Source organism: Aspergillus heteromorphus (genome assembly GCF_003184545.1).
Source record: "Aspergillus heteromorphus CBS 117.55 chromosome Unknown BO70scaffold_2, whole genome shotgun sequence".
In the NCBI taxonomy this organism is placed as follows: domain Eukaryota; kingdom Fungi; phylum Ascomycota; class Eurotiomycetes; order Eurotiales; family Aspergillaceae; genus Aspergillus; species Aspergillus heteromorphus.
Window position 1 is genome coordinate 1,923,765 of NW_020290407.1, and position 21,653 is coordinate 1,945,417.

A 21,653-nucleotide genomic window follows, 5' to 3' on the forward strand; every position below is an offset into this window, starting at 1 on the left:
GGATGCCGAGGCGAGAGCAGAGGCCAATGAACAAAACGGCAACGAGCAGCCGGCGCGGAGGTATTTCATAACCCCAATGTGGAGGAAAGGAGGGACGGGATGGGAGGTTCCTTGATCTGCCCCGTGGCGAATAAAGCAGTGGGATGAAGGTCCGGGGAGCAGGAGAGGTGTTTCAGGGAGGGAGCGGATAGGTGATATCAAGCGGATAGACCGACGGGGCGAGGAGAGTTTGAGATAAGGAGGGCAAGAACAGGATGAATCAGAGGAGAAAAGGCAAAAAGTGTAAACGGCAACCAGAGAACGACGGCGACGAAGAAGAAGAATAATAGTAATATAAGATTCAAGAGCCGAAACTTAACAATCATCAAGAGTGACGCTAGTACGAGACACTATACTTACGAAGCGGAGACTTCTTTTTAGGACGGTCAGAGCCACGCTCGGAACCGTGAGGGCCTGTGTCGTGACCGTCGTCGTTCCCAGACATGACCTCCGATCTGGGAGAGGGCCGATGTTTCCACATGGGGGCAGGGGAATGATGCTCCTGACGGAACAGGAGAAAAGGAATAATCACAAGCAGGAGGCTGCGAGCGCCAGTGGAGAGAAGGATTTACTATTTGGGGGGGGAACCAAGTGGGGGGGGTGTGGGATAAGACGTAGTGGGGGTCGAACCTGAGGCAAAGGCCCCGAGGAGAATTGACCAAGGCGAGAACGCTGAGTGGATGGCGAGAAGGACAGACGAAAGGTTGGTGCAGGCATGTAAGAGGGAGAAACAAGAAACTGGGAGGAGGAGGAGAGGAAAGGAGAAAGTGGAAGATGGAGATATCGCGATGGTGTGAACAATTTTACGACGGCGTCCGAGCCGGTCTTGAGAGGCCGTTGATAGTCGCTGGGGCGGAGCGATCAGTATTGTTCCGCTGTTGCGTACGGTAACCGTGTTATTTTCCTGCTCCATGCAGCCTAGCGCCGCGCCCCACCCCGCTGATTACGCTGATTTATCGGGCGGTGCTCCGTGGTTGGGGTTGATCCTTTTTCGTTCCTGTATCTGTGGTACGGCGGTACCATACCACACCCAACTCCGGGAATACCAGCCCGCCGCCGGTGGGGCCCTGGCAGCCGAGCCATGGGTTGATGGAACTCCCTAAACCACGCAGTGGGGCCGATCCAGGGACTGAACCGTCGTGGATTACACGAAATACACCAGACCATCATAAGATACCACCTTCCTGGAGGGGAGCTTGAAATTAAATACCCCTGAATAATACTACCTTACCCAGTACGGAGTACTACGTAACTACCATAAATACTGAGACCTGAGTATCTAGGTCCTCACTCCCTTCTCTAGCCTCTTTCTCGTACATACTACCTTCGAACCATGCGCAGGTATGTATGGGGTACATACCTAAGCGACATCCTCATGCACGGCGCAGTCAGAGCAACGCGGAACATGGTCCAGGCTGTGGTTGATCAACTTTGCTGGGAAAAAGACTCCATCGATCCATCACTTCGGCTCCCCTTACTTGGGGTAGTCGTACCGTAGACCTGATGGCCCGTCCAGTCGGGTGTCTGATTGCATGTCCCTTGACCCGACACTGATCCGTCCATTTCATCAAACACCTCTCAATCGTCGGAGATTTCTGCCCCCTCCGCCTCCTCCGCCTCCTCCTTCTCCTCCTCATTATCATCGTCAGCCCAGCCACAACGGGGCGTATGGCTGCTGCGGGCGGCGACGTTCATCACTGACGATTATTGAAGACTGTCTGTCAGAGTGACATCCCGGTGGATTCTCTGCCCCTCTCATATAGTCCTGTCCAGTGTATATGACTCGCAGCGGTCGGTCTGGTCTATTGGCCTTCATATAACGATCCTCGTTCGATCCGGCAGTGGTATCCGATAGGCGGCCACTGCTGCTCAGCCTGCTCTTGCACAATCCAGCAAAGATTGGCCGCGACTTCGGCAGTCGCACGTCGATCCCCGAGCGTTGGCTGTCAGGACGCGGTGGGCATTTGAATTCCGTCCGGGCAGCGCAGCAGGCCTATGGCATTTCGGAGAGGCGATCTGGCATGCTTCTCCTGGGTTTCTAGGTCGAGGTTATACTCGCCCCTGTTCCACGCGGAGGGTCGACACGGCGGTCGTAAGCGGTAAGCGGTACGGAACAGAACTGCTGCATATCAACGGGAACCCCACCGAGGAAGATTTCCACCCGCGCAGTTAGTGTGCTTGGCCCGGCAGCTCACTTCCCTTTCCATCCAGCCTGCTCTCGCCCGTAACCCAATTTGTCCCCTAGTTCGACCTGGCCACCCACCCCTTGGACAGGACAATGAATAGGGACGTTTCTCGTGGTTATTATTGTTCTCCCGGATCAACGGAGATGACAAGGAGGACTTCCTTGGGGAGGGAGGGACCGCGGGGTCCGCACACCCCCCCCTCCCCCCCATTCCCCCATCCCCTCCCCTCCGGTCCGCAATGGGTATGTAACTACCGATAGTCTGGAGATCATGTCAGACACTGTAAAGCGATTATTCACCGGGGGGGGGGGGATCATCAGCCTGACAGATCATCGCGTTATCTTGCTGCTGAGGAGCCAGGAGGACACCAGAAATCCAAAAATATGTAATGTGGAGGAACCATGGTGTTGGTGGCGGTTCTCCCCACTTGCGCCCGATCGGAATGTGCAGGACGGTAAGGTAAGCAAACCCCCCGTTACGAGCACCTTTTCAGCCAGCCGTACGGAGTACGGACTACTTACAACTATCTCCAACCATGTTGCGAGTTGCCGTGCAGAAACCGCTCCTATAGTACATACATATACATATACACATACATCAAGTATCTATGTCGGTACACTGCAGAAGGCAGTCCAGATGGCAAGGAGATCGATCGTTGGGACGGCGTGTGGCCCGCATGTCGCACAGCTGCTTTCCTTTTGATTGTAAGTACCAGGTACTATCCGTGTACCACACAGCCCTAGCGAGGCCGTCTTGGCCCTCTGCGTCTGCGCTTCGATACGATGCGACGACGAGATGCCTATCCCAAGGATTCAGCCCCCAGTCAGCGAGCTCCTATGGGCATCCGACCCAAGGCAACCTGGAGATTCTTCCTCCCCCCCTCCCCCAACTCTAAATCACAGCGACGGATGATCGGCCCCATTGCGGTACCGTATTGGTCCTGCTGGTGATCTTCTCCTCCGGGTCAAGGAACGTAAGGCTTTCTGGGGATTGTCGGGAACTGTCTCGGATGCTACCTCCTGTGTACTTACAGTACTCTCTGCTGGTGTCAGCCCTCCCTTAGGTCAGGTCAGAGCTTGGTTGGATAATCAGGGGTCACCTGTCGAAGTATTGATGCACACCGGAAGCCCCTACGTGGTCCGTGTTGAGCAAATAGTCTGCATCCCATGCGAAATTTCCAAGGCAGTGGCAATCTCGACCTCGAGTCATAGCTCGCCATATTAAGGCGCGAATGCAACATCCACGCTGCTGCTACTGCTGCTGCTGCTGCAAGTGACTGCTGAATGCTTCATCTCTCGCCTCAAAAGTGGGCTTTTCAGGTCCGCCACCATCTCATTGGGTTTCCGGGAATCCTCGTACCAGGGCCAGGGCCACCAGCCAGAAGGGCTTCGATGCGTCACATTTTCTTCTCCAGTGTTTCCACGATTCGACTCAACCGTGGAATTGACCCCTGGCCAAGAAAAGCGTGCGTGCTTAATGCTTCCAGCCTTCAACGGTAGACGCGACCGGGACCCATGGACGAAGGACCGAAGACTGGCCAGCAACTCGGCATTCCATTCGCGATCCGCCATGTACACAATGTAAATATATGAAAGGACCCCGAGTAGGGACGCTGGGTTTGCGCCACAGCCGGCTGTTGAGCTCTCGTGACTACCCGGCTGGTTTCCGATCACCTCAGCAGTTCAGCAGCTCCTCTCAGTCTCATCCAACTTGAACCTCCCACTTCCAACACCACTAGTTCTCAGAAACTATATTGCGGCGGCATGCATTGGCCCCCTAGTCATGCACGGGTCCAGACTTGGTTATGGGTTATGGGGGCACGTCTGTCAATGTCAAAAAGTCGTCTAGTTATCCTTAATCTCCACCGTCTGGCGTTCGACAGGTCGAATATCGCCTTCGCGACTCAACGGCCAGCAAGCTAATTTCGAGGACAGCAAACCAAAACTTGACCAGTGAGCTAGCTGTCGGCTCGGGGGAAGGGGTCAGTCCTGGATATCGTCACCGACTTCCTGGCTTGACCGGACCAAGTGTCAAGTCAGCAGTAGTGATCTGATGGTCTGTCACTACGCACTCGGTGCAGAACCATATCCACATCTCATATGGGAACGGAGTAACTACCGGCGCGACCATGCTGAAAACAGGAATCTTGTCCCTCTAGTCCATCGCTATTAATATCATTAGGGCAGGCTGCCTACTTGTGCCGACTGCAGTGTGGTGCCCCCTCGGCCCCTAATCCATTAGGGCCCCCCTCCCCGTTCTCGAATGTCCCTTGAAACAGTCGTGAAAACATCTAGGACTCGTCGAATACCCAGTTTTTTGGGCAAACTTACTTAGAGTGTTGCCTTGGGAGTGAGACCAGCCACCACCGATACACATCCATCATCCGATTGTCGTGACGCCGTCACAATTACTTCGGTATTATCTATCTATCTCCCTGCTGCTAAAGTACGGAGTAGACACGACCACCACCTGCGGGATTTGCCTTTAGCTGTGGTCTGATCACCGATGTCGCTGTCAGGCTGTGGGTGGCTCCCTGATTGGAATCGGACCGGTCATACGGGGGAAGCAGGTAGACCTCCGATAAGTTTGTGATATGTGCTGAGGTCGAACCCCCTCTCCGCTTAGGACCCGCGATGCCCAAAAGCAAAATGCAGGGCCAATTTACACCTACATCTGCATATATCCAATGACTTACAGCCGTTCCGGTGGATGAACGCAGGGCGGGCGATTGGTTTTTGCTTTTCTTTTCTTTTGTTTTGATTTTCTTTTCTTTTTTTCATCGCATTTCCCGGAGTTACTTAGGTTCGATGATAGGCTGGCTCCTCTTCCCGACCAGCCATCCAGCCAGCCAGCCAGCCATTGTTAGTACGGAGTACTACGTGCGGCAGTGACATCCGCACTGTCCATCACCAGCACCAGCACCACCATCAACTCACATCCTATCTACGGAGTAAGTATAGTACTCCATACTCCACACTACTTCACGCAAGGTACGTGCATCTAGTACATAAATAGTCCGTAGGTAAAATGTAGGTAGGTAGGTAGGTAGGTAGGTAGGTAGGTAGATGCACCGACGATCTTCCGTAGATAAGTCAATTGCTCCGATCCGGGCTCTGACAAAAACCCAGGATCGGATGGTCGCTGACCCCGTCTGTGCTGGACGCTGGGAAAGCAATATATTGACTGCCACGGAAGAGCCACTTCGTCACAACCTCACCATAACACACCACCACTGGTCCCTTTTCGGGAACTTTTTTATTGGGCGCGATTGAAACTTATCGGGGGGGCGATTGTTGCTCATGACTTCATCGATGATGATGGTGACGATGTTGCTTCTGGGGAATATTCATCCCTCGGCATCGTCGATGATGTCGATGTCAATGTCGCAGAGAGAGAGACAGACACGGCACGGCGCTTAGGGTACGTACGTACGTCACCCACCCACCCACCCACCCACACAACCCCCTGGGGAGTACTAGTCGGGGACGGCCTCATCCGATACACGACTTGTCAGGCTATCTTTTAGATTCGAAGTTTAGTAGAACTAGAGACTGCGGTCTGCGATCCGTCGTCCGGGCCGCCTTGGCTTTGCGCGATCGTCCGGACTCCCTCCGTAGTCCGTACTATCTATTACGGGGTATCATGGAGTGTATGTTGTATGTTGTGTGTTGTGGTGTATCGCGGAGTAGTCTTTATGCACTGGGCTTTTGCTTCTTTTTTTTGGGGTGGTTATTCTGGCAGGCTTGGCGGTGGTTGCAAGTTCCGTCTTACGTGGTTGATGATTGGGGAAATGGGAAATAGGTACGAGGTACGAAGGAGTAGCCCTGCGAGATCAAGTGGTGTGATTCTCGATATAGTACCTAATGTGGTGCGCTATCGACTGTGCAAGGTATGACTGTGGTATAATGTGGTCGCTAGTCCGAAGGGATTGGATTGGATCGGGGAGGGTGAGTGTTGGATTTCAACTCTTCGTTGATTTTCTCTGTTTAATCGATGCATTAGCATGTGTCTCGAAGTAGGACAGAAGAATGAAGTGTATCCGTATTGGCTAGTTGGGTGTGGTCTTTTTCCAGAACTTCCATCGGCCGTACGTAGTCTGCACATTGCCTACCTAAGGTAGTTGGTCTAGGTTCTTGGCGTTCTGAAGCAACCCTAGAAGACTACACACATAGTACATGCCATCTCACGACCCGAGAAGAAAAAGAGCTTGACGACGGGATGATTGTTATCTTCTTGATCTCCTATCCATAATCTAACCTCGCTATTGCTGTCCGATGATGTAGGGCCACTATACTCTCTTTCCCGCGTTCTGTAGTTGCTTCCTTCCAGAACCCCAGTGTAGTTATCACCGATGGGAAGATGCAAGCTGATATAGTAGAGCGACACCCAGTTAGGTTTGTGTATAGACTCGTGGCTTGCTAAATGAACACAGAGGAAGTATTCAGTATTTGCCTTTCTTCACCAATACTCGTAGCCTTCTCTCCGTGCTCAGTCATAGTAGCAACCTTTGTATCTTCCCATCCTCTCTCATCGTACTCCATCATGACTAGACTAGGTACATTCACAGTCCTCGCTCAGTCTCTGGGGGAGGGGGAAATGCCTTTCAGACCAGGTTTATGGAGCTCTGGTGTTTATCATCATTAAGGCAAGGGATGGATGGATCTCCTCCACCTGGTGGTAACTCTGTGGATTTCAAATGCCCTCTGGTGAAATGCCCTCTGGTGAAATGCCCTCTGGTGAAATGCCCTCTGGTGAAATGCCCTCTGATGGAATGCCCTCTGGATATAAAATGCCTTTCAGAAATGTCTTTGAGACATTGTATCATCATTAAGGCAAGTTTTTTTCCCACTTGTGATCTTGTAATCTAGCCTTCGTCCGTGTCAGTCCTCGTCCGTGTCACAGATAGCGGAAAGAACAACTACTTACCAGATATAGAGCCCCCAGTTTCCCCACGTGTAATAGATGTTGCCCACTAACTGTCGTAACCGATTTCGCCGACCAAGTATTCTAGTATCCCACTGTGCTGGACAGTCGAAGACAATAAGAGAATCAGTAACTTAGACATCCACAGTCCACAAGACAATCGTTCAAAAAGCTTTCAGAAATGGCCAGAAGTCGCGAGAAGTCAGAGTTCTCACTTACCTGCAAACCCCTCTGAAACCCCAAGATACGCTCAAGCGTGCGTGTCGAAGACTGAGCCTATAAAGTTAGCAGTTCCGTCTAATTTTACTGCAGTTGGTGGTTAGTATTGTGTGTCGTGGTGAGATAGGGCCGACCCTGCAGTCAAGTTAGCAGTTCCGTCTAATATTACTGTATTTGATGTTAGTATTGTGTCGTGTGTTGTGTGTTGTTTGTTGTGTGTTGTGTGTTGTGTGTTGTGTGTTGTGTGTTGTGTGTTGTGTGTTGTGTGTTGTGTGTTGTGGTGAAGTAGGATCGATCCTGTAATCAAGTTAGCAGTTCCGTCTAATCTTACTGCGGTTGATGTTAGTATTGTGAGTCGTGTCGAGTGTCGAGTGTCAAGTGTCGAGTGTCGAGTCGTGGTGAAATAGAGCTGATCCTGTGGTCATATTAGCAGTTCCGTCTAATATTACTGTTGTTGATGTTAGTATTGTGAGTCGTATCGTGTGTCGTGTGTCGAGTGTCGTGTGTCGAGTGTCGTGTGTCGAGTGTCGAGTGTCCGGTCGTAGTAGGATAGGGTCGATCCTGTAGTCAGATTAGCAGTTCCGTCTAATCTTACTGCGGTTGGAGGTTAGTATGGTGTGCTGTGAGTCGATAGAGCCGATCCTGTAGCCAGATTAGCAGTTCTGTCTAATCTTACTGTAGTTGGAGGTTAGTACGCTGTGCTGTGGTTAGCTAGAGGGTGGCTATATGGGGATAGATGGCACAGTAGATGGCAGAATAGATGGCACAGTAGATAGATAGGAAATAGATGACAGTAGATAGACAGTAGATAGACAGGAAATAGATGACAGTAGATGGCAGTAAATGGCAGTAAATGGCAGTATGTAGATGGGAGTAGATGGGAGTAGATAGCAGCAGATGCGAGTAGATGGGAGTAGATGGCAACAGATGGAGAGTAGATGTAGAGAAGATGGAGAGATGAAGATGAGAAGTCAAGAAAAGGAAGATTTGAGGGAGCTGCGACAGGAATGACAACAGCAGGCCTGGAAAAATCTTCTCATTTTGGCGCAGTGAATGAAGCAAATGTCATCATGACATTGTAGTTGGCTTCCACCTACTAGGGCTGTTTGTTCTGTTGGCATCTGTCAGGCCTGGTGTGTCACCACTATGTAAGTGTACTACTGGTCTTTAGTCTTACGAAGATACCATGAATGCTTCTTAGATCTGGCAATGGATCTAAAGTCTAAATGAGTCTCAATACATGTGCTCATTGCTGTTGGCTTGGACATATTGGTTTATAAGCTGGGGTAAGGTAGCCAGTATACTCCGCACTGTATAGCAATCTGAGAATCGGTGGAGTGGGGGTTTTCGAATCTAGGTCGTATCACTGTCGATCTCCTACTCCAGTTCTTTTGGCTACTGGTATGTCACTTTGCGGTCGATTATCTGTACAATAGTCGTCTCAGGGTATAGACTGTCTCTTATACTCGTTCCCTGTTGGTTCGCTGCGAGGTCTTTAGGGCGATGAGGTTGTAAGCTGTCAGGACCTTGAACTGCAAGGATGCAACCCTACCTACTAGTAGTGAACAGTATTCTGAAATGCCAGTAACATAGCACGTGCATAAGATCTTGTGCTATTGGTGACATGCTTTAAATTCCAAATCCAAATCCAACTCAGACACCGATGTAGATCTGCGTTACAAATACTCATAGTACAGGGTAGGGCAGGTACTTTACATACACCAGGTAATAGGGTAGTAATCATGGAACCTGCCCGAGTTCAGCTGTATTCCTCAATACACTCATACCCATACCGGGGGGGGGGGGGGGGAGTAAAAACAAAGCCATTGTAAACCCGTACCAACTTCACCACTACTCAATACTAGTCGTTGTTTAGCAGAAACTAAAGAAAGTTTATCAGGGAGGAGAAACCCAAGACTGGATAGTCCCCCTCCACCGCATCGAACAGAGTTCGCAGCTTCAGAACACAACAAATGGGAATTCGGACTATCGTTTTCCAGAACACCCTAGACTGCGTTCTAGGGTCGTCTCCCGAGTCAGGCCCATCGGACGTGCCCCGGAAGAGGTAGGAGGGCCTGTCACTGTCCTTGTCTGCGAGGGCGATGATGTTTATTCTTGACATTTTACGATTCATGCTGCACTCTCTGTATCTACTTTACCCATTGTGGAGTCTGGTCTTCAACTCCGCAGTAATCTATGTATAGTAAGTATGGTAAGTCGGTATGGGCTGAAAGTGGAAATATCTCCCCCTCTGGGTGGGTAGTGGGTATCACTATCTTGGTACAGCAATGTCACAGACCAACTATGATCTACAACCTACATATGCACGCACTGACGACGGAGCACACCTCCTTAAGGGAGACTCAAAATTGGAATTATTCATGTTGATTATTTCCTGACGAAATCGCCCCCCAAGGCCCGACTATTTACGGTGCTGCAGCATGCAATCTGCCTGCTGAGCCATGTAGTACCACCAATACAAGCCTAGCCCCACGGCTATCCCCAGTCTGGACGACTATCCATTTCCAGCCCGGGGACCCAGACCCGCCGGTATGGATGTTCTCCAGTAGATACGACTAGGGAATCTAGGGAATCCTCAGCTTATCCACTTCTTTTGCCACGTTCTTCTAGCCAGGGCTGAATTTGGTATGCGGCGGCGGTATCCGTATTCGGTGTTGTCTTGGCGTTTGTGCACAACTGTACAACTGTACAACTGCACATATTGAAGGACGATCCGACGGACATCTAGAAGCCTGGTTCAATCTCTGACGGATTGACGGTCTTCGAAACACTTCATCAATTCCAGACTAGTCTGGATCACTATCTGCCGGGAAGATCGCTTTCTCGCCCCGCTCTCGACACAGTATACAGAGTAGACGATGCAGTAACTATGCTGAATACGACGCGCGGGGGAACCAAGGTTCTGTTCATGACTTCAATATCCTCCTGTCCATGCCCATCCCACTGTTCGTGCAGGGGTCCTTGGGGTCCATTTGCAGCCTCCTCTTTGATCGAGATCTTGCAATTGCGTGCTGAGGTGCTCAACTTGTTTCTGCCGCCTCCACGCGAGTCCACCGCGATCGGAGATCCCGGGCCGTTGTTGTCCATCATAGTGGATGCGCAAGATCGCGAACTATTACCCACACGGAGTAAACTGGGTGCGAATTGATCAAAAGACGAAGGCATACCATCCGCGTACTTTGAGCCTACTTGCTTCGCATGACATCAGATTGACCAGATATCTCCGCAGGCTAAAATCTCACCCACAGCGTATATACTAGAGTGTCGGCTACGGCGCGACAACTCCACAGAATCCCAACAGATCTTAACATACCGCTTACCGGCTCTTACAAGCGTTCATGCTCACGGTTCTATAAGGATCGGGATCCCTCCCGCGATATCTGTTGGGAAACCCGCTATCGCCGTTGGCTGTCAGCACTGCTGCATACAATGCATTGGAGCTGCTAACCCGTCGCTCTTGTCTGACATGCACGTGGCGCAGTGAGATGGTCCAAGTCGGTCCTTACGCGGTGGTATTCTAGGTAAGTATGGTCCTTGTATGCGGCTTTTTACGACGATCGGTCAACTGATACCACGACAGGGTACGGAGTACTCCTAGTAGAGATGTCATGTACGGCGTTCTCCCATGGGGGCCAGAATGTGCGTTCGAGGCGGTGCCTGTTTCAGCTATTCTGACACATTGAGTCAGGCAAGGCAGCCTTGACAGCCTGGAAGCAGCTAAGAGATTTATCCCACCCACGTTCCCACCGGTCTGAAAGATGGAGCTGGAAGGTTGGTCGGGTAGAACGCGTTGAGGCGGTGTGGTTCGGTGACACCTGTTTAGCATGATTGACTGCCGCACATGGGAAGGGTATCCCTGGTGGCTGGCAGTAGGTCAACAGCGAGACTGTCATCTATTGCCTGGCGCACTGAATCAGGGGGTCGATGGCTTGGATATGGCCTCCAGAACAGAGACATGTCTGTGTACTAAAGATGACCATCCCACCACGCTACCCGCCATGTTTCCGGCAGGAAAAGGCTGGAGAAACATGGCTGTCGCTAGAGCAGGCCGCAGCAAGACAACGAGACGTGTTAAGACGTGTTCAGACACGGATCGTACGGTGCATGAGCTCAGCTGGCAGGGGAGGGGGAGGGGGGAGGAGACGGTGTAGACAGCGGTCGGAGAGAAAGCCACAGGGGTCCAGCATGACGAATGGAGGGATATTATCCCAGTAATCCTTGAAGGTCGAGAGAGAGCACGGTAGAGCATTGTAGAGAGGAAGTGGGAGTAAAGAGTGGGAGTAGTCCGGACAAAGAAGTGTTTGCGCCGTTTGCACCGGCTACACCGGACCCCCGAAGGGAGGACGGCTTATCTAAGCGTGAGCCGAATTCCGCCTAGCCGCAGGGGAAAGTTTGTTCCCAACATCTCCGTCGTTGTTGAAGATAACAATCTCTCTCCTCCTCCAGCCCTTCGCTATCCCTCCCCCCCCCCCCCCGGTTGGACTTCTCCGCTTCGTCCATTCCATCATGTTGTTCCGCGCTGCGGTCCGCCAGTCCGCGCCCTTGAGGCGTTCGGCCTTCACTCCCCTTGCCCGTCGCTCCGTCACCACCGACGCCGCCTCGTCGCATGCTGAAAATGTCCCCCAGGTTGGTTGAGAGCTCCCTGGAAGCCCCCGGATCCGCCTCCGGAGCCTCCCTGCTAATGCGGTTTGGTCTGTCAACAGGAGGAGGACAAGCCCTTCACCGTCCGCCTCTCCGATGAGAGCTTCGAGACCTACGAGATCGACCCGCCTCCGTACACCTTGGAGATCACCAAGAAGGAGCTGAAGGATATGTACTACAACATGGTCTCGATGAGGTATGGCCGTCCGCCCAGTGCGAAGCTTGCGTTACATGCACCCCCCTCGTCTAATCATTCCTCAGACGCATGGAGATGGCCGCCGACCGTCTCTACAAGGAGAAGAAGATCAGAGGTTTCTGCCATCTGTCCACCGGTCAGGAAGCTGTCGCCACCGGTATCGAACACGCCATCACCCGCGACGACAAGGTCATCACCGCCTACCGTTGCCACGGTTTCGCCCTGATGCGCGGTGCTAGCGTCCGCTCCATCATCGGTGAGCTGCTCGGTCGCCGTGAGGGTATCGCCTACGGCAAGGGTGGTTCCATGCACATGTTCACCCACAACTTCTTCGGCGGTAACGGTATCGTCGGTGCCCAGGTCCCCGTCGGTGCTGGTCTCGCTTTCGCCCAGCAGTACAACGGAGAGAAGACCACCAGCATTGCCCTGTACGGTGACGGTGCCTCCAACCAGGGTCAGGTCTTCGAGGCCTTCAACATGGCCAAGCTGTGGAACCTCCCCGTCCTGTTCGGTTGTGAGAGTAAGTTTTGCCCGAATCTTGGCCCAACGGCCACAATACACCATAAGCAAATCTAATTACTCCCCACTCAGACAACAAGTACGGCATGGGTACCTCCGCCGCTCGCTCCTCCGCCTTGACCGAGTACTACAAGCGTGGTCAGTACATCCCCGGTATCAAGGTCAACGGCATGGACGTCCTGGCCACCAAGGCCGCCGTCAAGTACGGTAAGGACTACGCCGTCGCCGGCAACGGTCCCCTCGTCTTCGAGTACGTCACCTACCGTTACGGCGGTCACTCCATGTCCGACCCCGGTACCACCTACCGTAGCCGTGAGGAGATCCAGCGCATGCGCAGCACCAACGACCCCATCGCCGGTCTCAAGCAGAAGATCCTCGACTGGAACGTCTGCACCGAGGACGAGCTCAAGACCCTCGACAAGACCGCCCGTGCCCACGTCGACTCCGAGGTCGCCATCGCCGAGGCCATGCCCGCCCCCGAGGCCAACTCCCGTATCCTCTACGAGGACATCTACGTCCGTGGCTCCGAGCCCAAGTGGATGCGTGGCCGCACCGTCGACGAGACCTTCTACTACTAGAAGAATTACTTTTTTTGATTCCCCTCATCATCGACACCGCGGAACGGAATGCGAAGCGACGCGAAGAAGAAGAAAATCAGCAAGGGGGTCGGATCGGGTTGGGTTGGGGTTCTGGAGTGGTGTGGTTATAGGTCATCCTTTATGACAAAAGTTTAGACCGATTGGATTGGCAACGCTCCTATGCAAGCACACCTATCCATACCATGGAACGTTTACTATGTAATTTAGCCGGGAATTTCTGTTTTTGCATCTCTCTCTCTCTCTATCTCCCCTACACAGCATTAGGAATATATACCTACGTTATTGGAGGTGGTGACTATCCTATACCGTTTCTAGTTTCTGTTCGTATAGTACCGTGAATGAATGGGAGATTGCTACTTACTATTGAATATACTACGCACGGGATAATGGAATGGAAGATATACTACTCCGTAGTAATAGTGTGGAATTTATGTCTGTATGTCTGTGTGTGTGTGTATGTATGTATGTATGTGTGTATGTATGTATGTATGTGTGACTATGTATCTTGTGCCCGAAAGTAGTAATGATTAGTTAGTTAGGTGGATAATGGTAGTTTGTGAATATCAATAACAAGAATAAGACGTAAGAAGCGATTCTGGATCGCTGACAACCTCCTCGATACGTTGTCGTGATAATAGGCAGTAACGGTATGGGTATCATCCAATAAAAATGCAGACAAAATATATAGAGTAGACGAGGAAGACAAGAGATCAAAGCGAAGAAAGAATTGGGGACCGAGAGGATAGTAGAAAGATGATAATGATAAACGGGTGGATGATGGGTGGATCATGCAGGCTCCTGTCTCAGCATCTCCAGGATCATCTCCTGCGTTCTCTGAACGGAATCCAGTTTCTCCTCGAGCGTGGCGCGGTCTTTTTCTAGCTCCGCGCGCATCTCCTGGCGGAGTTCTTCCTTTAACTTGTTGATTATCTCGGGGGAAATGCCGGTCTGCTCGATGGAACCGGTGCTGCTGTTGGTGGAGGTCTCCTCCACCGATTGAACTCCCGGTTGTTGATGTTGCTTCTGCTGATGCTGTTGCTGGTGCTGGTGTTGCGGTTCGCGTGGACGAGAATCCGGTGGTGGGACGGACTTCATGGCCGATCCAATGGGGGATGGGGTCGGGGGTAGCTGCGTGCTGACGGAGTCCAGATGACGGTTCAGTTTGCCCAGTGTCTCCAGCATCGCAGTCATCATGGAGCTATCTGACGATGCCGGATTGCCTGCCACGGCCATGGCCTGTGCCGCCCGCTGCGCCGCATACCCAGCGGGCACGCCAACCATGGGCGACGGCGTGGGCGTCTGCAGTCCCTGATTCCCAAACATGTTATCGAACCCCGGAGGCAACCGCACGGTGTTCTGCGGCACGGGCGTCGTGAACACAGACTGTGGGGCGGAACTAGATGCAGTGCCAGCTCCAGCTACCGGACTCACGGCGCCCCTCCATCCCTCAGTTGAACTCATATCCCAGGCCTCCCACGCCCGGTCCTTCCTCTTCCTCGGTCTCCGCGAATCGCGCCTCTCGATCCGCCGCGCCTCCGCCTCCTCCCACTTCTGCCAGGTCGGGATCCACGCATCCACAGCCGTGCTCCATTGGCGATTCGACATATCCTCAGCCGCGCTGTCGCCCTTCTCGCGCTGCTCCTCGAGAAACTTCATCCGCTGCTTCGTGACAAACTCCACCTTCCGTCGCACGGAATGCCACGAGTACGGGTGCCCCTGGTCGCGCGTGAACTCCGCCGTCACGGTCATCCACCATTTGCACAGGTTACTGCGTTGGCCGAATTGGCTGGCGTGACGGTTGCAGATGTTGAACAGGGACACCTCCTCGAGGGTCGTGAGCCGTTTGCCGTGCTTGCGCGAGTTGTCGCCGCCTAGTCCGCCGTTCGTGCTGTCGGGGTCATCGTCACGGTCCTCCTCCATGGCGTTGGGCCGGATCAGGTTGACGGCGGTGTTGAGGAGGCCAGTCCGGTTGCCTGCCGCGGCATTTTTGTGTAGTATTCCGGCGTTGGTAGCGGTTGTTCTGGTGGAATGGGGGATGGAACTTCCCGGGGCTACATCGTCGGGGGAAGGAGCGTACTCGGAGTCTTCCAGGTTGGTGGGATCGCGCGCACCACCACCATCGGAGTGGTAGCTGTCGTCACTGGAGATGGATTCGGGCTGCTGAGGGGAGCGCGATGCGATAGGAACGGGGGCGGGTTGACGCTGGTGGTGGGGATGGGGGTGAGGATGAGGATGGGCATGAGGGTGGGAGTTTTGCGGCTGTGGTTGTGGTTGGGGCTGGGCTTGTGGTTGTTGTTGCTGCTGCTGCTGCTGCTGCTGCTGCTGCTGCGCCTGGCCCATGCGGAGATTCGAGGATAGGTTGGGGAGAGGCGTACCCCGCGACATCATGGAGGGGAGCCATCGTAACCCCGGCATCGTAAAAGAGGACTGGGAGGACGAGGACGGGTCAATTCGAGGTGCAGATGAGGCAGCGGCGTTGTTGGTCGTGGAACCATGCCAGGGATACATGGACATGGTCTGTGTGGTGTGTTGTGGGCGTGTGTACTGGCAGTGGGGTAAGGGGAATGAATCTCGGGGACAAGGGATGAAGGGGCAGCAGTGGAGGCGCTGCCGAGTGCAGGCGTGGAGGAGGAGAGGAAATGAAGCCGCAGCGCAAGAAAGTCGGCGATGATTGAAATGAAATGATGGGACGTTGGACTGAAAATTGCCCCTTGGGATTTGCAATTTCACGGGTTGGCGAGCAAAGCCCCCGCCGATCGCGCTTGGCTGCGTGTATTTTTCAGCCGGCGGTAATCCAGATACAGTGGGGGCCCTCCTGCCTCAATATAGATCAATGTAGATAGATGATCCGGATTATTATAAAGGTCAGGTGGATGATAGAGATTGTATAGATTATACAGATCAGAATACTACTACAGATCGAGACAATAACGGTAGTAGTAGTGAGATATTTATTCAATTGATGATGTACATTGTGCTCATCCAGCTCCAACACCGTCGCAACATGACTATGACTTTTGCCCTTCCCTCCAGGGAACAGGCACAGAGAGAGATCGATACATGCAGGAGATCTAACAAACAACCATACCAGAGACCCAGTAACACAACACTGGCGAACATGCCCGCAGAACATCGAAAGAAAAAGAAATCAAAGCCGTCAATCACAGGGGGGGGGGGGACAGATTATTACAAGAAATTCAGGCCTCTACCGCCGTCTCAGGTACCACGTAAAGGCCATCGTGCCGACATGATCGGAGAAGGGCGAGGGCACCTCCGACCAGCCGGGCCTAGCCACCGGGTGTCGCAGATACACGGCTGCGCAGATGTTGTGGTTGACCTCCAAGTAACGGGGGATCGTGGCGAAGGCCGACATGTAGTCGCGCGGCAACCAGGGCGTGGCGTACGGCTTGCTGTGATCAATCGGGTTCTCGCGCATCTGCACCAGTGCGCGCTTGAGGACTTCCAACTCTTCATCGTCCAGCTGGGTCATATCCACCTCCTGGTTTTTGGAAGCCTGGAGGAACGCTTCCGACAGGTTGTCACGTAGAGTTTGTTTGTCGCTGGTAGAGGGCTTGGACTCAGACTCGGCAGGCCTGGGCACCTTGAGCTCATCGGACTCCTCGGATCCCTTCTTTGCCTCCACTGCCTTCTCCGCCTCCTCTGCTTTCTCTGCCTTCTCTGCCTTCTCTGCCTTCTCTGCCTTCTCTGCCTTCTCTGCCTTCTCTGCCTTCTCGTCCGTTTGCTGTTCTGTTCTCTTGGCCTTGAGAAGAAGAGTCAGTTGGGAAAACTGGGCCTCGAGACTGTCGGTCAGGATGGTGCTCGATTCGGAGCGGGACAGGACGCGTTTGATGGCCTTCTGGAACCCACGCAGCTGCTGCTTGCGTTTGGCGGGAAGTGTGCTCTTATCGGTGGACAGGATCTCCTTGGCCTGGAACAGCAGGGCCTTCAATGTGTCGCGCGGGTCCATCGGCTGTTCTTCCTCGGGCTGAGCCTCGGCGGGCTCCTGCTCCTTGTCCTCCGCCGCGGCCGCCTCTTCCCGTGCCTTGGCTTCCTCCTCCGCCTTCTTCGCTAGACGGCTCTCTCGACGGTCACTCCTGTCTTTCGGGGCACCGGTGGCGTACATGACACGATCGGGCTCAACCTGGAACAGGTCGCCGGGGTTAAGCAGGTAACCAGGGTATTTCATCTACCGGGAGGGAACAAAACATATCAGCCGGGTTGCTTCCCAAGAATCGCAGGAGCAAACACGGTAAGCCGGGTCCGACCACATACCTGCTTGCCATTGACGGTCACGGCGCCATGAATCACAAACTGACGGGCCTGGCGGGCACTGCTGGCGAACATGGCCCGGAAGACGGCGGTATCGAGTCGACGCTCCAAGGGGGCGAAGGTCATTTGTGCGTACGGGATCGGCTTTTCATCCTGTTTAAAGGCTTCCTCCTCCGTCTGATGCAGACCGGCACCGCGTCCAGCGGACATTTTAGAACCGTCATCTTCGGCCAGTTGCCGCGCGTTCATGGACACCACGCTGCGGATGCGGGGAGAGAACATGCGCGCCCATTGCTTCTCGGAGACCTGCTCGCCGTGGTAGTTACGAGCGACGGACTTGGCGTCCCATTTCTGTTGGAAATGGGTTCGTACGTGGGGGGGCTTCATCCTGAATCGCTGCATGTTATACAAGTTCCATTTGCTCCATGATTGCCGGATTTTCTAAAGCACGCAGACACAGAGAGGGTTAGCAGGTGCCGCAGGGAGGGAATTGTGCAGGAGAAGGAGGTCGGTTCCACTACTCACCGGCTTCTTCAGCCCCGTGGTGGCCCTGTTCCTCATGATGGCGCGCTGGGGAGTGTAGCCTGCTGTTCGCAGATGTCTTGTCTCGCTGCTTCGGGCCTGCCTTTCCTCCCCGGCCGGCCAAAACTTCGCAGGGGCACGTGACTGTAGCACGTGACAGTGCTCATCCTGAATGCCCCAAATCTCAGGCAGCAGCAGCATTCCCCATCCGCGGCCTCCCATTGGCGGCGGGAGCTCGCTTGCCACTAGCGCGGCCTGACCGCCCCCACCCAGGGGTATATAACCCTCTCCCGCCCGTCCATCTTTTGACCTTTTTCTTTCTTTCTTTTCTTCATACTTACCTTGTTTGGGTGGCTGCGATCAAGAAGGCGGCCCACCACAGATTGGTCCCTGCATTGCACAGCGCGGCGGAACAGTCTGTTCAACGGCTTTCGGGTCATTGACAGGCGTATTCTTTGGCATCTTCCACTCCGTGGATATCTTTCTTTTCATCATTTCCTCGTCTTGCGCGGGGGTATGGAGAAGGGATGTAGTAATTCATTCGTAGCTGGCGTATGTGATGTATAATCAAGGTGTCTTCTCACATTTCCATTCTCATACCCTCCGGGAACTCTTGTTTGCCATATCAACACGTACATGATTCCCTTTTGTATTCTGGGTACACAGCTCATCGTCCCAACTAGTAGCCGAGACTGTCGTCTACTATATCCGACCGCATCTTGTACGTGTTTATCTGGTACCCTTCTCGGCAGTATGTCAACGCATGAATGTTAGAATCATTCCTACCGGGTAGTAAAAGTATAGCAACAAATTAAGCAAACTAATCTAGCTAGCTCCCCACCGAAAGGATGAGGAGGCTACTCTGCACACACGTTCAACTCTCTTGAAGTGAATAAAACTGAAGTCGGTGCCGTACTTGATCTAGCATTGTTTCGGGTTGTATATATAAATAACCAGAGGCATCGCTATCACGGAAGGCGTTTGGAGAGCCACAAGTACTCAACTCCATCATCCTACTGCTATATAACCCAGTAAATACCACTGACTGATCCTGTCTTCAATTTCTTTAATATATTTATCATATAGTATCATTTCTCCTCTCCTCTTGGTATCATCGTGAAAATAGATGTGGTGTAGTACACCGTCCATGCCCCAGAAACACCGATAGATGCGAACAAATCCCCAACCACAGTCCCCATAAGATACAACCTCCTGCTCTTCATCAATCCTCGCGCTTCGCGTGGGGAAACGCTTCCAGCAGCGATTCGGCTTCTTCCGGCGTTACGGCATCATCGAGGATCTCATGGGCCATTTCCACCGTCTCGTCGTCAATCCCCGCCTCAAGCACCAGTCCCTCGCTAAACGCGAGTCGCGTCATGACAACGATGAACTTCTGCTTCCCGCCCGCCACCCGGCCGAGCTTGGATTGCAGCTCTGCCTGCTCTGGGTGGCGCTGCATGAGTCCGTGGACTAGCCGCATCAGTCTGTTGACCATCGCCGCGTGACGCGTCTTCTCCGGGGGATAGCTATATAGAGCGGTGAGCTCGTCGTGCATGACCCGAATTAATCGGCCCAGCACGGTGGGGTGGGACGCGACGACCATGCTGCCGTGCCTGTTGTCGGGCATCCGGGTGTTGAAGGCCAGGTTCGTCAAAAAGGCCAACCCTTCCAAGCGCATGTTGCAGATTTCGGTTGGCAGGTATGGAGGCCGTCCTTCGTCGACCTGTGGCCTCTCACTCAGGAGATGGGTGACGCGATCTACGATGTAATTCTCGACGGCTCGCTGTGCCTCCTCGGTGGGCTGGATAGGGCCGAACGAGTCCGCGCGGACGCTGGTGGACAGCAGACTGAGGATGAGGATAATGTCGTTGATCGGCTGCGCGCAATTAAGCAGCATCAGGACGTACTCGTAGTCCAAGAGTTGCCAAAACTCCGTTATCTCGGGCTCAACATGGATTCGTCGAGACACCATTTCGAAAAGCAGACTCAGGGCATCCGTGGAGTCGACGAGCGGCTGCAATTCTGATAACGGTGTCTGCCGCACCTGGCCCAGGCTCTGTTGCGAGACGGGGGAATGTCGGAACCGAGGGTTCCCGTTGATATCACCGGACCTTTTCAGGAGCGGTACCAAAAGCGCAGTCAAGCCAGAGTCGGCGGCTTGAACATCTTCAAAGAGAAGAAACCGCATGATGGACATGAACATTGGGACGGGCTGGTAGTACTTCTCGGTCAATGCGCGATCCCACAGGGAGATGATGGCTCGCGCATATTCCACCAGGTAATTACCAAAGTCCAGATTCGATGTCTCCTCCAACAGAATGGTGGCTACGGTTCGCTGCGGCTCGGAAGGAAATGCCAGCTCTGCCATGGCCTCGATATCGGGCTTTTCGTTCGGGTATGTCATGTGCTTCATGAGATTCTTCACGGTGCTGGAGTCTACAAAGCGTGCAGTCGTCTCCTCCGGCACCGCCTGATCCGGGGCGACATCGCCCATCGCATCGCCCATCACATCGTCCGTCGGCTCTACCGTCGGCTTTTCGACTGGTATAGGCTCGGGTTGGGGGCTTAATTGCAACGGAGGTTGACTGTCTTGGCTGAGCTGCCTCTTTCTTTTCCCTGGGACAACCGGTGTCGATCGTTTGTGCGCCGACTTGGTGGGAGAAACGGCGAGAATCTCATCATCATCGAACCCATCGCGGAAGGGGAGGATCCGGTTCTTTTTCGGTGTCACGGGCGGAGGTTTCTCTCCAGCCCGGCCCTTGCCTTTCAACCGATTTGTCTGCATTGATTCCTCGGCTAGTTCGTGCTCGAGGAAGGCGTTTCTCGTGGCGAACGTCTTGCCCTCCTCGCGGGCAGCCTCGATCTCTTGTGCATGCCGCGCCGCGTCTTCCGCCATGGTCTTTCGCAAGGCTGCTAGCTGTCGGTCATAGTTCTCGGCAACTTTGGCCTGGTTCGCGCGGATGATAGCAATCTCTCCCGCTTTGGATTCGGCCTTGGATTGGGCTGCAGCTAGCTGTTCCGCCATCTGCTGATGCCGAGCATTTTCCAATGCCAGCTATGAAGACGATCCGATCAGTATAACGAGGCTTAAAAGTCGAGCCATTCCCAGGGTTACCTTCTCGCTCAGCTCCGCGTAGGCCTTGTGGATTTCAGGATATCGAGAGGCAGGGACGCTGTCGTCTTCCACGTCCACGCCCACGTCCACGTCCATATCCATGTCCATGTCCATGTCCATCGGGTCCAGAAGATCCTCGCCTTGGCCACCATCATCCGCCATAGTCTCATGGTGCGGGTGTTGATTAGTAGCTGCAAAGGCCGCAGCCTGTTCCAATGGCGCGTTTGATCGAATGGGGACGCCATTGTTCAGAACCTCCGCGTCCAGTTCCCCAATGTCCCAGTTGTCGTAGTCACTGCTCAATGTGGTGTGCGGGTGGGGCGCCGGTTGTATCGTACTCGAGACAATTGGATCCTCGGAGATCGCTGTGCGGGAGTTCTGATTGGCAAAGGGTCGAGGAGGCC

General features: G+C 53.5%; 4 protein-coding genes across 4 annotated transcripts; 1 reads left to right on the forward strand and 3 right to left on the reverse strand.

The window, feature by feature from the left end:
* The first annotated feature begins 11,860 nt into the window (after window positions 1-11,860).
* BO70DRAFT_358723 (pyruvate dehydrogenase (acetyl-transferring) subunit E1 alpha) lies at window positions 11,861-13,691 on the forward strand. Its single transcript, XM_025542363.1, has 4 exons — window positions 11,861-12,014; window positions 12,092-12,225; window positions 12,291-12,745; window positions 12,817-13,691. The coding sequence occupies exons 1-4, from the start codon at window positions 11,895-11,897 to the stop codon at window positions 13,320-13,322; spliced, it is 1,215 nt and encodes a 404-aa protein (XP_025403713.1). The 5' UTR covers window positions 11,861-11,894; the 3' UTR covers window positions 13,323-13,691.
* A 92-nt stretch (window positions 13,692-13,783) lies between these two features.
* Window positions 13,784-15,903, reverse strand: BO70DRAFT_329706 (uncharacterized protein). Its single transcript, XM_025540793.1, has one exon. It carries the CDS (start codon window positions 15,855-15,857, stop codon window positions 14,130-14,132), a length of 1,728 nt encoding a protein of 575 aa, XP_025403714.1. The 5' UTR covers window positions 15,858-15,903; the 3' UTR covers window positions 13,784-14,129.
* A 392-nt stretch (window positions 15,904-16,295) lies between these two features.
* BO70DRAFT_308008 (mitochondrial 37S ribosomal protein uS4m) lies at window positions 16,296-18,206 on the reverse strand. The gene is made up of 3 exons (XM_025540088.1): window positions 18,138-18,206; window positions 17,616-18,053; window positions 16,296-17,529 (listed from the first exon to the last, which is right to left on the reverse strand). Exons 1-3 carry the CDS (start codon window positions 18,171-18,173, stop codon window positions 16,549-16,551), a joined length of 1,455 nt encoding a protein of 484 aa, XP_025403715.1. The 5' UTR covers window positions 18,174-18,206; the 3' UTR covers window positions 16,296-16,548.
* Window positions 18,207-19,221: 1,015 nt separating this feature from the next.
* On the reverse strand, window positions 19,222-21,372 carry BO70DRAFT_358727 (putative DNA repair protein Rad26). The gene has a single exon (XM_025542364.1). It carries the CDS (start codon window positions 21,157-21,159, stop codon window positions 19,357-19,359), a length of 1,803 nt encoding a protein of 600 aa, XP_025403716.1. The 5' UTR covers window positions 21,160-21,372; the 3' UTR covers window positions 19,222-19,356.
* Window positions 21,373-21,653: the final 281 nt, after the last annotated feature.

Bases quoted from the DNA above. Each gene is read 5' to 3' on its own strand.
- BO70DRAFT_329706 (XM_025540793.1), bottom strand. From the start codon at position 15,857: ATGTCCATGTATCCCTGGCATGGTTCCACGACCAACAACGCCGCTGCC.
- BO70DRAFT_358723 (XM_025542363.1), top strand. From the start codon at position 11,895: ATGTTGTTCCGCGCTGCGGTCCGCCAGTCCGCGCCCTTGAGGCGTTCG. The intron at 12,015-12,091 runs GTTGGTTGAGAG...GTCTGTCAACAG, and splicing joins ATGCTGAAAATGTCCCCCAG to GAGGAGGACAAGCCCTTCAC. The intron at 12,226-12,290 runs GTATGGCCGTCC...ATCATTCCTCAG, and splicing joins TACAACATGGTCTCGATGAG to ACGCATGGAGATGGCCGCCG.
- BO70DRAFT_308008 (XM_025540088.1), bottom strand. From the start codon at position 18,173: ATGAGGAACAGGGCCACCACGGGGCTGAAGAAGCCG. The intron at 18,054-18,137 runs GTGAGTAGTGGA...TGCGTGCTTTAG, and splicing joins CCACGGGGCTGAAGAAGCCG to AAAATCCGGCAATCATGGAG. The intron at 17,530-17,615 runs GTATGTGGTCGG...CCCTCCCGGTAG, and splicing joins TGACCGTCAATGGCAAGCAG to ATGAAATACCCTGGTTACCT.
- BO70DRAFT_358727 (XM_025542364.1), bottom strand. From the start codon at position 21,159: ATGGCGGAACAGCTAGCTGCAGCCCAATCCAAGGCCGAATCCAAAGCG.